We start from the raw sequence: 12,501 nt of genomic DNA on the forward strand, positions 1-12,501 counted from the left end.
TCTGGAGATATTTAAGAGTAGGTTAGATAAATGTCTATCAGGGATGGGCTAGTCAGTATTTGGTCCTGCCATGCGGGCAGGGGCCTGGACTCGATGACCTCTCGAGGTCCCTTCCAGTCCTAGAATCTATGAATCTATGAAATGGGGAATAAATCGTCGGTAGTACCCCACTATGCCTAGGAACACTTGGACTTGTTTTTTCTGGCTTGGCCAGGGCCAAATTTGTATAGCCTCCAGCTTATTTAGTTGGGGCTTTACTATGCCTCTTCCTTCGATGTATCCAAGGTATTTAGCCTCTGCTAGCCCAATGGTGCACTTGGCTGGATTGGCTGTGAGGCCGGCCCGCCTTAAGATGTTCAGCACCACTTCCACCTTTCCCAGGTGGGTCTCCCAGTCTGGGGTATGGATAATCACATCATCCAGGTATGCGACGGCATAACTGGCATGGGGGTGCAACAGCTTGTCCATGAGGCGCTGGAAGGTGGCTGGGGCCCCATGCAGCCCGAAGGGGATAACAGTATACTGAAATAGCTCCTCTGGTATGGAGAAAGCAGTCTTTTCATTTGCTTCTTTGGCTAGTGGGATCTGCCAATACCCCTTTGTCAAATCCAGGGTGGTCAGGAACCGGGCGTTGCCCAGTTGGTCAACTAACTCGTCTAAGGTTATTCATCAAACTGGGACACTTCCTTCAGTCGGCGAAATTCGTTGCAGAACCTTGTGGTGCCGTCAGGTTTGGGCACCAACACGATTGGGCTGGACCACTAGCTGTGGGATTCCTCAATGACCCCTAAATCTAACATTCTCTTCACTTCAGCCTTGATTTCCTCCCTTTTGGCTGCTGGGACCCGTTAGGGCCTTATCGTCACCTTGGCCCCAGGGTTCGTGAGGATGTGGTGATATCCCTCGGTCATCCAGCCCAGTCTTGTTGAGAACACATCCTAGTTCTGATTGACCATCTTGGATGCCTCGGTCTTTTGATCCGACGTCAAGTCGGGGATATCCTCACCTGCTTGGTCTGGTTCCTTTCCCAGGGCAGGGCTTCTTGGGGACTAAGCATGCCTCTCGAGCATGCCAAGACTTCAGGAGGTTGACATGATAAATCTGCTCTTGTTTCCGGCTGTCGCACCTTTTAGTTCACCTCTCCCATGGATTCGAACACTTCATAGGGCCCTTGCCACTGGGCCAAGAGCTTACTCTCTGCCATGGGTACCAATACCATCGCCCGGTCTCCAGGTTGGAACCATCAAATCTTTGCTTGGTGGTTGTAGTGGGCTCATTGGGCCTCCTGCAGTTTCTCCAAGTGCTCCCGTACGATGAAGGTGACTCGGGCTATCCAGTCTCTCATCTGTAGCATGTGCTCAATTATGTTTCTCCCCGCATTGGGTCTTCCTCCCAGATTTCCCTGGCTATGTCTAATATGCCACAGAGTTGGCGCCCGTATAATAGCTCGAAGGGGAAAACTCAGTGGAAGCCTGAGGAACCTCCTGGATGGCGAACATGAGGTAAGGCAATAGTGTGTCCCAGTCTTTCCCATCCCGACTTACCACTTTACTTATCATGGCCTTGAGGGTCCTCTTGAACCTTTCAGGACCGGCTCTAGGCACCAGCAAAGCAAGCATGTGCTTGGGGTGGCACAATTCCAGAGGCAGCATTTTTTATTTATTTATTTAATTATTTTTGCTTGGGGCGGCAAAAAGCCTAGAGCCAGCCCTGGAACCTTTTCACAAGGGACCTGGTTATCCTGGGGCTAATATATCTGTCTTCCAGCACTCTCCTGTAGCCATCTGGCCTGACCCTGTCACATATGACATCCCTTTGGCTGGTGGTTTCCAGCTGCAAGCCAAGTTCTTCTGGAAGATCCATCACGTTGTGGTTTGGGACAGGTTGGGCGGTTAGGTCTGGTAATGGTAAAAACTAGATCTCCAGCTTTGCAGATAGGAGACCCAATTTATTGACTTGGTGGTATTCTTGAGGTTAAGCACTGAACTGGGACTCTGGTCTGGGTTCAATGCTGGGCCTCAAGTAAAGCTTAAATTTTCTGGCTGAATGGTTTTACAAATTACAGGATCTGCAACAAAACAGCTACACTGACCAAGACGAGTTTCTTTGTGCACGTGCCCAGCTTTCTCAATAGCAAATCCTGTTCTTCATAAAAGAAGCCATAGTTGTATTAGCTATCTTGTTTTAATCTATTGTCATTATTCTTCATAACTGAATCCTTATGTGCAATGGTTAGCCAGCGAAAAGCATGAAAAAGTGTAGTTTTCAAAAAGAACAAATAACAAGTAGGCCTTAAATTTGCTTGATATATCCCTCTCATCTACTTTGCATATATTACTACTGGTCTTCAGACTTTATTGTCAGTTTCTATAACGACAGAACCAGGACTAAAGCTAGCAACAAATGCAGTTTTCTCTGAGTTTTAGCCAGCGCCACTCACCAAGCTTTTGGAAAAATTCAAAGAGCTTAGGGTTATGGCCTGCAAGCTGGACACATGTCCTTCTTGGCCAGTAAAGTCAGCCAGGAAGGAAACAGGCATTGAGAATTCTGCTAATTGTCACATTATTTCTCATCGCTCAGTTTCCAAGGAAGATTGTTGAGAAGGTTGTGGTGAATCAACTCTGACAATGTCTGGAGCCTTTGGGTTTCCTTGATCTATGAGAATCTGGTGTTAGGTCTGATTATGTTCTCATGTCCATGTTTTTTCTTTTAGATCTGTCAGCAACTTTTGGTATTGTTGACTATAAGGTATTCGTGAATGCCTGTGACCCTGTCTAGAGTAGAGAGAAGAGCTCTTGAGTGGTTTTTCTCTTCCCTGATAGGACCCAGAGGGTAGTTGTGGACAAATGCTTCTTAGCCCCAATAGCTCTCTTATGGATGGGACCTCAGGGTTCCATTACTTCAGCTCTCCCCTTGAGCGTTAAGTATATAAATTAAATTAGTGGAGATATCCTATCTCCTAGAACTGGAAGGGACCTTGAAAGGTCATCGAGTCCAGCCCCCTGCCTTCACTAGCAGGACCAAGTACTGATTTTGCCCCAGATCCCTAAATGGGCCCCTCAAGGATTGAACTCACAACCCTGGGTTTAACAGGCCAATGCTCAAACCCCACTGAGCTATCTCCTCCATATGTGAGCATTATGTGAGATAGGGTGGAAGTAGAGCTGCATTGTCTTCAATATGCCCATAATAAACAACTCTCTATTCTGTCACATCTTGATGGTCTATCTGCTTTCCCAATGTCTAGCCAAGATGGAGCTTAGATGAGAGGTAGCTTGCCAAGGCCCAGTCTGTCTGTATAAGAAAAGGTAATGATGGTAGTAGGCTGGAGAAGACTATGAGAGAAATTATGGAGGTTATATCCGTTCTCTCAATTGGGAGAGCATGCTCACCAGTCAGGGGCGGCTCCAGGCACCAGCACAGCAAGCGCGTGCCTGGGGCAGCAAGCCGCGGGGGGTGGCCTGCCGGTTGCTGTGAGGGCGGCAGGCCGACAGCTTTCGGTGGCATGCCTGCAGGACGTCCGCTGGTCCCGCGGCTTCGGCGGCAATTTGGCAGCGGGGACGCCGATGGCGCAGCACCGGCGGACCTCCCGCAAGCATGCCATCTGCCTGCCGTGCTTGGGGCGGCAAAAAACATAGAGCCGCCCCTGTCACCAGTGCATAGTCAGATTCACAATTTGTGGGTCCTGTTTCATCCTCCACTGCTTCTGGATGTCTAAGTGGTAGCTGTGGCCAAGAATGCCTTTTTGCCAACTGCATGGTTGGCTAGAAGGTTTCAAGCATTTCCTTTGAACATGGAACTTCCATAATTGTCCATGCCATTGTCATCTCCAAATTGGATTACTGAACTGTATTCTGTGGAACTGCTGTACATATGAAAACCATTCAGCTACTTCCAAATGCAATACTTTACTTATTTAGCAATATTTTCACAAATAGCATCATTATTCCATAGTCAGCATTGGCTTCCAATTTGTTTCCAGGTGAAATTCAAGATGTTGATTTTGACTTACAAACCTCTAAATTCTGTGTTTTCTGGCTACCTTAAAGACAGCTTCTTTCCTGACATGATATGTTGAGATCAGCTGTGATGCTGGAACTAACAATCTCGAGATTTAAACAAGCTGGTGGTAGGTCATTTTCAAGGAGTTTTCCTTAAATCTGCAACTAGTCTTCACTCACAGTCTGACAGACCATACGTTTGTTGATGCTCAGGGCAAATTGCAAAGCCGCCTCTATTATTCCAGGCTTTCATTAAAGGGATACTACTTCTTTATTTTCGATGGCCATCATTAAATTTTATGTTGAAATTGTCCATTTAAAAATGTGTATGTTTTTTGTAATAAAACAAAATAAAATAATGTATATTCACCTAAAGCTGAGGGAAAGGCACATTTTTATAAATGTGAAAAATAAATAACTATTTCTGGTCTAATAAAGGATTTTTATATGTTAGTCAAGATGACTGATTTTTGTTGTATTTTGGTATTATTTTCAGGCCCAGTGATTAGGTCATTGAAATTAAGTATTTTTGAGATACAAGCATAAAAAGCATTGACTCTTGTTTAGGACTTTAAAATGATGTATGTTGAGATACAAGCACTGAATCTTTCTGCCATTCGTTTGTTCACCCAGGCCCAATTTTTCAAAATTGTCACTACTTTTAGGTCCTTCCGTTTTTAGGTTTTCAGTTTAAGGTCCAAGAACCAAAACTCCAGTTGAGGTCTTTAGGAGGTGTTCTGCTCAGCATCCTGGAAAATCAGATGCTAGATATCTCAAGTAGGGCACCAAGAGTTAGTGGACACTGGGAAATCTTGGCCCTAATCAGTGGAGGATAAAAAGTTAACAGTGTGTATGATTTTTTTTAATCCATCATATTAAATGCCAGCATTTAATAGTTGTTTCTTGTTTGATTCTCTCTAACATGTATTTCTGTGATTTTGCAGGTTTTAGCTGATGCTGTTGCACGCTTGGTTGTGGATAAATTCAGTGATCTGACTGATAATTTCACATCTCCCCATGCACGTAGAAAAGTTCTTGCTGGAATTGTCATGACAACAGGTAAAAAAAACTAATCAGTACTACTTTTAAGTGTTCAGATGCCACGGGGATGGACACAATATAAATACCTTGATAGTTAGAAAACATTTATCTTGACACTTAATTTTTCTTTCCTCAAACTGCTCTGGGACATTTTTAATGCATAATTATAATGATGGAGTGAATAACAAAATAATTAAAGTCAAGCCTTTGCAAGGTCATTTATTGTAAGCACTGCAGTAAAGTTCTTCTTCAAGTAATATCCCTGTAGGAGCTCCACTTCGGTGCGCATGTGCCACCAGTCGCCTTCTATCAGAGATTTTCAGTAGCAGTGCCCCTTCTGCCCACACTTGCTCTATGCACATCCTCATGCTCTGTACTGAGAATATATAGAGCTGCACAGGCAAACTGCCCTCAGTTCCTTCTTGATTGCCTTCGGCCTGAGATGGAGCATCAAGCATGCCTGCTTCACTTACATGTAGTTAGTTAAACATAGTTTTTTCTGTTTCTTAGTTTAGTTTAGTTTAGTTTAGTTGTAGTATTTAGTTCAGAGAGTCTGTTGTTGGTTTTTCCCCATTTGTTCTTTTTCCACTTGAGGGGTTATTCTGGAATATGGGGTATGCCAGGATACCCAGGTTTTGCGCACTGTCTTTCCTGCTAGAAATCTATCCTAGTCAGTGACAGACACTCTCAGCTCCTCCGTTGTTTGGGAGACATCCATATACAAGCCAAATATAAGATCTGCTTCTCCTTCAAAAGCAGATCTTTTAAAAATAGAGAAATAAAATTTAAATTGTTAATGATGAAGCAAGACTGGCCACTGACCCAGGCTCCGAGAATCCCCCTGTACACCAATCTCCAAGCACATTTAGTGCCCCTCTACCTCTGGATCCTGGTCACCAAGACCCTCGATGGATACAGCACCTGCTTCTGCATCTGTGGTATCAAGAGGCTTGTGCAGTAAGACTGTGTGTTCTGACAAGAGGAGCAAGAATGTTAGGTCTCCTACTAAGAAGTTTCGTTCACCAATTGAAAAAACTGTTCTGGGGACCACAGGTCCCAAAAGCTGTACTGTTGAGAATTTGAGTGGTTCCAATACCGTGAAATCATCTAAGGCTTCCTCTGAAAGCCACTCTACCAATAAGCTGGATTTGGTACCGAAAACTTGTTCAGCATTGGGTGGTCATGTCCATTCTAGTAGACATTCAACTTCAAAGAAGTCTGCACCATCAGACTCTACTGTATCTTTGGTATCCATACACTGTCCCTGACTGCTCTACTGGTGCTGCCTGAGTCTGAACATACTCAGTGGAAGCATTTAGTGCCCACAGCACCGATGCATTCTAGATAAGTCCCTACCTTGGTGCCGATGTCAGTCTCCACAGGATCCTTCTCAACTCCCATTCACATATCATCACTACCGCAGGAGTTAGATAGTTAAGAGATCTTTTTATGTTGGAATCTCCATTACCTAGTGGAGCTTCCATTACCGAACAGTGATCTGTACCATGATCTTCTGTGTTACAGACTTCACATTTTTCATCGAGACCTCCTGCTTCACCGGCATCAACCATCTAGGGTGAAAGTTATTACCTTCTCTGAAATATGTTGAGGATGATTCTTCTGACTCAGGTTTCAATTCAGGGATCTTCTCTTTACTCTACAAGTCACTACTCTGCTACTTAGAGACTGTTGGGGACAGGCAACCTTGACCCCAATTTAGTTGGTGTGACCAGTGATGGGTGCCTTCTCCTATGCTCTGGAGCCCTCTCAGTGACCTTATTGGTATCTCTGGGCCCTATATCACCAACAATTCTTAAAGGTTCCAAGTCCCTCTCAGAGGCATTCTCCTGCATCTTCGCTACCACCTTATCAACCTGAGCCATTAGAGAACTTTGAGGAGCAGGAGACAAGGGCTGACAAGGAGGTAACACTTCACACAAGTATTTCTTCAGCATTGCCAGATGAGGCTGTAATGCGTCCACCATCTTCCATTACAGATGAGTTTAGACAATTTCAGGAGCTGATGAAGGACATGGCTCCAGTTGGCTAACATCTCTATGGAAGTACAGAGTACTGTTGGGGACCTTCCTTCTGATGGTGTCAAGCTATTCTCTGAGTCTGCTGATGAGTTTCACACTTTGAAAGGTTTGCTCAAAACTCTTAATCACCTACTCTACTGGAGCCTATAGTCTCACCCTCCTTTCCCACCCCCCTTTTGGATACCATGTTTCCCATTTCCAACCTACATGGGAGAGAATAATATCCAACAAATTGATTTTGGAGATGATAGTGCCTGATTATTCCATCCATTTCATCTCCATCCCTCCCTCCTACTCTCCTTCCCCATCCCTTTTCAGGGACCAATCTCATGATCAATTGCTGAGACAGAAAGTTGCCTTTCTTCTGTGCTTAGGGCCCACAGAACCAGTTCTAGTCCAGGACAGGAGAAAGGGTTTTTATTACAAGTGCTTACTGGGTCCCAAAAAGAATGGAGGACGGAGACCAATGTTAGCTCTAAACTGCATCTAAACAATTAAGTGAAACCACAAAAATTCAGGATGGTGACCCTTGCAGCTATAATTCCTTCTTTAGATTCCAATGATTGGTTTGTGACCCTTGACGTGTATTTTCATGTTCCAAGAGATTTCTTCATTTTACAATCAACTACAATCATTACCAGTACCATGTGCTCGCAGGTTCGCAACCCTAAAAAAATCTAATTTCAAAGGTTCAGGTAAGTCCTTGAAGCCCGGCAAGAAATTGTCTCCAGCTATTAGAATATATGGCAGCTGGTACCGTCGTAACCCAACACGCCTGGATACATCTTCAGTGCTTCCAGGGATGACTCAAGTCAGTTTATATGCCGAGCAAGCACTCAAGACAAATGTTCCCCATTGTATTTTGGACTCAGTCAATTGGTGGAAGGACCCCTTTAAAGTCTGTGCAAGAGTCCCTTTCATTCAGCCTCCTACTACCTTGATTATAACATTAGATGTGTCCCTTTTGGGATGGGGAGCATATCTAGGGTGTCACACCATTCAAGGCAAATGGTCTTCTCAAGAGCGTCTTCTTCACATCAACCTTCTAGAATTGAAAACAGTCAGAAATGGTTCCACTGATGAGAGTCAAATTTATCAAGGTCACGATAAATTTATCAAGGTCACATGACCTGCATGTTGTACATCGATCAACAGGGCGAGGCATGCTCTCCCTTGCTTTGTGCCAAAGGAATAAAACTCTAGAATTTGTGCTTCTTACCTCCCAGGTATACAGAACACCATGGCCAACAATCTCAGCAAGCACTTCTCCTGGACTCACGAGTCCTCAACAGCATATTTCTAACCAACTGGGGCTTCCAGAAGTGGATCTCGTTGCCGCTGCCCTCAACATAAAGTGCAAAAAATTCTTCATGAGAGTGGGACTCAATTGAAGCATTACTAGAAACACTGAAGTTGTAACCAGGTGTGTAATAGGTTATAAAGCAGTGAACATGATATATCTTGACTTCAGCAAAGCTTTTGTTATGGCCCCCACAATATTCTTGCCAGCAAGTTAAAGAAGTATGGATTGGATGAATGGACTATAAGATGGATAGAAAGCTGGCTAGGTCATCGGGCTCAACGGGTAGGGATCAATGGCTCGATGTCTAGTTGGCAGCCGGTATCAAGTGGAGTGCCCCAGGGGTCTGTCCTGGGGCCAGTTTTGTTCAACATCTTCATTAATGATCTGGATGATGGGATGGATTGCACCCTCAGCAAGTTCACGGATGACACTAAGCTGCGGGGAGAGGTAGATATGCTGAAGGGTAGGGATAGGGTCCAGAGTGATCTAGACCAATTGGAGGATTGGGCTAAAAGAAATCTGATGAGGTTCAATAAGGACAAGTGCAGAGTCCTTCACCTAGGACAGAAGAATCCCATGCACCGCTACAGGCTGGGGACCGACTGGCTAAGCAGCAGTTCTGCAGAAAAGGACCTGGGGATTACAGTGGACGAGAAGCTGGATATGAGTCAATAGTCTGCCCTTGTTGCCAAGAAGGCTAATGGCATATGAGGCTGCATTAGTAGGAGCATTGCCAGCAGATTGAGGGAAGTGATTATTCCCCTCTATTCGGCACTGGTGAGGCCACATCTGGAGTATTGTGTCCAGTTTTGGGCCCCCACTACAGAAAGGATATGGACAAATTGGAGAGAGTCCAGCGGAGAGCAACAAGAATGATTAGGGAGCTGGGGCACATGACTTATGAGGAGAGGCTGAGGGAACTGGGCTTGTTTAGTCTGCAGAAGAGAAGAGTGAGGGGGGATTTGATAGCAGCCTTCAACTACTGAAGGGGGGTTCCAAAGAGGATGGAGCTCGGCTGTTCTCAGTGGTGGCAAATGACAGAGCAAGGAGCAATGATCGCAAGTTGCAGTGGGGGAGGTCTAGGTTGGATATTAGGAAAAACTATTTCAGTAGGAGGGTGGTGAAGCACTAGAATGGGTTGTCTGGTGAGATGGTGGAATCTCCATCCTTAGAGGTTTTTAAGGCCTGGCTTGACAAAGCCCTGGCTGGGATGTTTTAGTTGGGGTTGGTCCTGCTCCTGAGGTCTCTTCCAGCCCTAATCTTCTAAGATTCTATGAACAGTGTTCTTGCCATAGAGGTGACTCCCTCCTGCAAAGAGGAGCAATGAAGCCAGTCCCTGCAGACCTTTAGGGCACAGGATTCTACTCCAACTACTTCCTCATACCCAAAAAGAAGGGAGGTTGGAGACCAATCTTGGATCTCTGACATGTCAGCCGGTTCTTTCGAAAACCAAAGTTCCGCATGGTCACACCTGTGGCAATCATCCCCTCACTAGAAAAAGGCATGTGGTTCATGGCTCTAGATATGCAGGGTGCCTACATCCATAGTGACATACGTGTGACCCACAGATGATTCCTGAGGTTTATGGTGGATCCTCGGCAGTTTCAATACTGGGGTCTCCCATTTGAACTTACCACTTCTTCACGAGATTTCACAAAAGTTTTCTGTGTTGTAGTGGCTCACCTCTGGTGACAAGTAGTTTTTCCTCTTCCCTTATCTAGATAATTGACTGCTGGTGGCACGGTTCAGAGCAGAGACTCGAGAATTGGCATCCCAGCTTCTTCTATTCCTCTCCGCCCTAGGAGTAAGCGTCAACCCAGAAAAATCAACTTTACGCCCTACACAATCCCTAGAATTCATAGGAGTATGCATCAGCATGGCCTCCACACACTCTTATCTCCCAAAAGACAGATTCCAAAGCTTACTGAACCTGATCGCCTTAGTGACTTCCAGCCCCTTGGTATCAGCCAGAACTTGCCTTTCCCTCCTCGGTCACATGGCAGCATGCACATACATCATGCCCTTCGCTTGCCTGAGATTCCTCTATCTCCAGCTCTTGCTGCAGGGAGTCTTCTCTCCCGTGCACCAGTCCATGGATGCCATTCTCAACATTCCACCAGAAGTCCTCTCTTCCCTCCAATGGTGGACAAACCCACTCCACATTTGCTCCAGTATGCCCTTCCTTCCATGCTCCTCAAGTGTTACAATTATAATGGACACGTCACTCAAAGGCTGGGGTGCCCACAAGGGAGACCACATGATGTGAGGCACTTGGACCATTCAGGAAGCCAGGATGCACATCAACATCCTGGAACTTCGAGCGGTACTCAAGGCATGTCACACATTCTTAACAACTATCCAGTCTCATCATGTCCTCATTATGTCAGACAACAGCACTACGGTTTACTAGATAAACAAACAAGGGGGCACACGGTCCTGAGCACTATGTGTGGAAGCGGTACACTTCTGGAAATGCATTTCACATCATATCCTCCTGTCGGCAGCCTGCCTACTGGGAACTCTGAACGTACTTGCCAATGCTCTCATCAGAAACTTTGTAGCTCACCACGAATGCAAATTGCATGATGCGGTAGTTGCGGACATTTTCAGCCACTGGGAAACCCTGATCAGGGACCTCTTTACATCTCGCCAACACCAAGTGCATTCAGTACTGTTTGAGGGGACGACTCAATGTCCACTCACAAGGGGACGCCCTGATCATCAACTGGTCAGGCCAGATCAGCTATGGTTTAATATAGTGCCCTCTATTGCCACACGTTCTGCACAAACTCAGACGGGAGAGAGCGATGGTCACCCTAATTACTCCGTATTGGCCTCCCCAGTTCTGGTTTCCTCTTCTTCTCCACATGTCAAAGCGTCCATCACTCCTGCTCCCAACATTCCCGCAGCTACTCACGCAACACAATGGCACACCGAGGGCGCTTCACCTCACAGTGTGGTATTTGAATGGATGCCTCTGCTAATGCAGAAATGCTCACAGGCAATCTGAGACATCCTCTCTAATTGCAGAAAGGAGTCCACAAGGTGATCCTACTAGGCCAAATGGACCTGTTTCACTACCTGGGCCCTACGTAGAGGTCTTGCCCCCAAGGCCATGGGCATCCCCATGCTATTAGACTGTTTTCTCTCTCTAAAGACCTTAGTGCTCACTCTCAACTCCATCAAAGTACACATAGCGGCCATTAGTGCCTTCCACCCTCCCATGGAGGGGCACTTCATCTTCACCCACCTCTTGACTACCAGATTCTGGAAGGGCCTTGTACACAAATACCCGCCTATACAGGCTATCGCTCCTCAATGGAACCTGAACTTAGTCCTCACGTCATTAGAACGTAAGAATGGCCACACTGGGTCAAACCAAAGGTCCATCCAGCCCAGTATCCTGTCTTCCAACAGTGGCCAATGCCAGGTGCCCCAGAGGGATGAACTCCCCTTTGAACTTTTGGCCTCTTGCCCTCTTTCTCTTCTTTCTATGAAAGTAGCCTTTCTGGTCACCATTACCCCTGCAAGGAGGGCTGGTGAACTGATAGCAATGATGGAAATCCCCTCTTTCACTACATTCCATAAGGACAAGGTCTCAATTCACCTGCATCCTAAGTTTCTACCAAAGGTGGTTTCCTGCTTCCACCACAACCAACCCACACACCTGCCTGCTTTCTTTCCCAAACCACACGCCTCAAATGAGGAACGGCAGCTCCACTCCTTTGCTTTACGTAGGGCCCCTGGCCTTTTACCTACAAAGAACAAAGTGTGGTATATGGTGTATTGCCCCATTACTTCTGCGCTGCTAGTGGTGGCGGTGCTGGCTTCAGAGTTGGGTGCCTGGTCAGCAGCCGCCATTCTCTGGCCACCAAACTCTGAAGGCAAAAAACCAGAGAACTGCTAAGTTACAAGAAATTTGTCACACTGTCACATCACGTGATTTGGGGAGGGGGCGTTTCAACTTCAAAACGCTATACAGAACAACAAATCTTTCAGTACATCATAAAATATGTTACTTCCTAGAGCTTGTCTCATATATCTTCTCTGTCCAGATGGTTTAATACAATGCCATGAGAAAGGATCATTTATAGATCAGCTTTCCTTTTTGCTGGTC

General features: G+C 45.8%; 1 protein-coding gene across 8 annotated transcripts in view; it reads left to right on the top strand.

The window, feature by feature from the left end:
• Positions 1-12,501, top strand: part of ADARB1 (adenosine deaminase RNA specific B1) — a 264,078-nt gene that overhangs the window by 206,723 nt on the left and 44,854 nt on the right. For all 8 annotated transcript variants that reach the window (XM_024201218.2, XM_024201220.2, XM_024201217.2 and 5 more), the window contains one exon: positions 4,946-5,060. In XM_024201218.2, coding sequence (XP_024056986.1) covers positions 4,946-5,060 — 115 coding nt within the window. The remainder of the gene's footprint in view (positions 1-4,945; positions 5,061-12,501) is intronic.

This window comes from Terrapene carolina, unplaced genomic scaffold, assembly GCF_002925995.2.
Source record: "Terrapene carolina triunguis isolate 2854851 unplaced genomic scaffold, T_m_triunguis-2.0 Scaffold391, whole genome shotgun sequence".
Classification (NCBI taxonomy): Eukaryota; Metazoa; Chordata; order Testudines; family Emydidae; genus Terrapene; species Terrapene triunguis.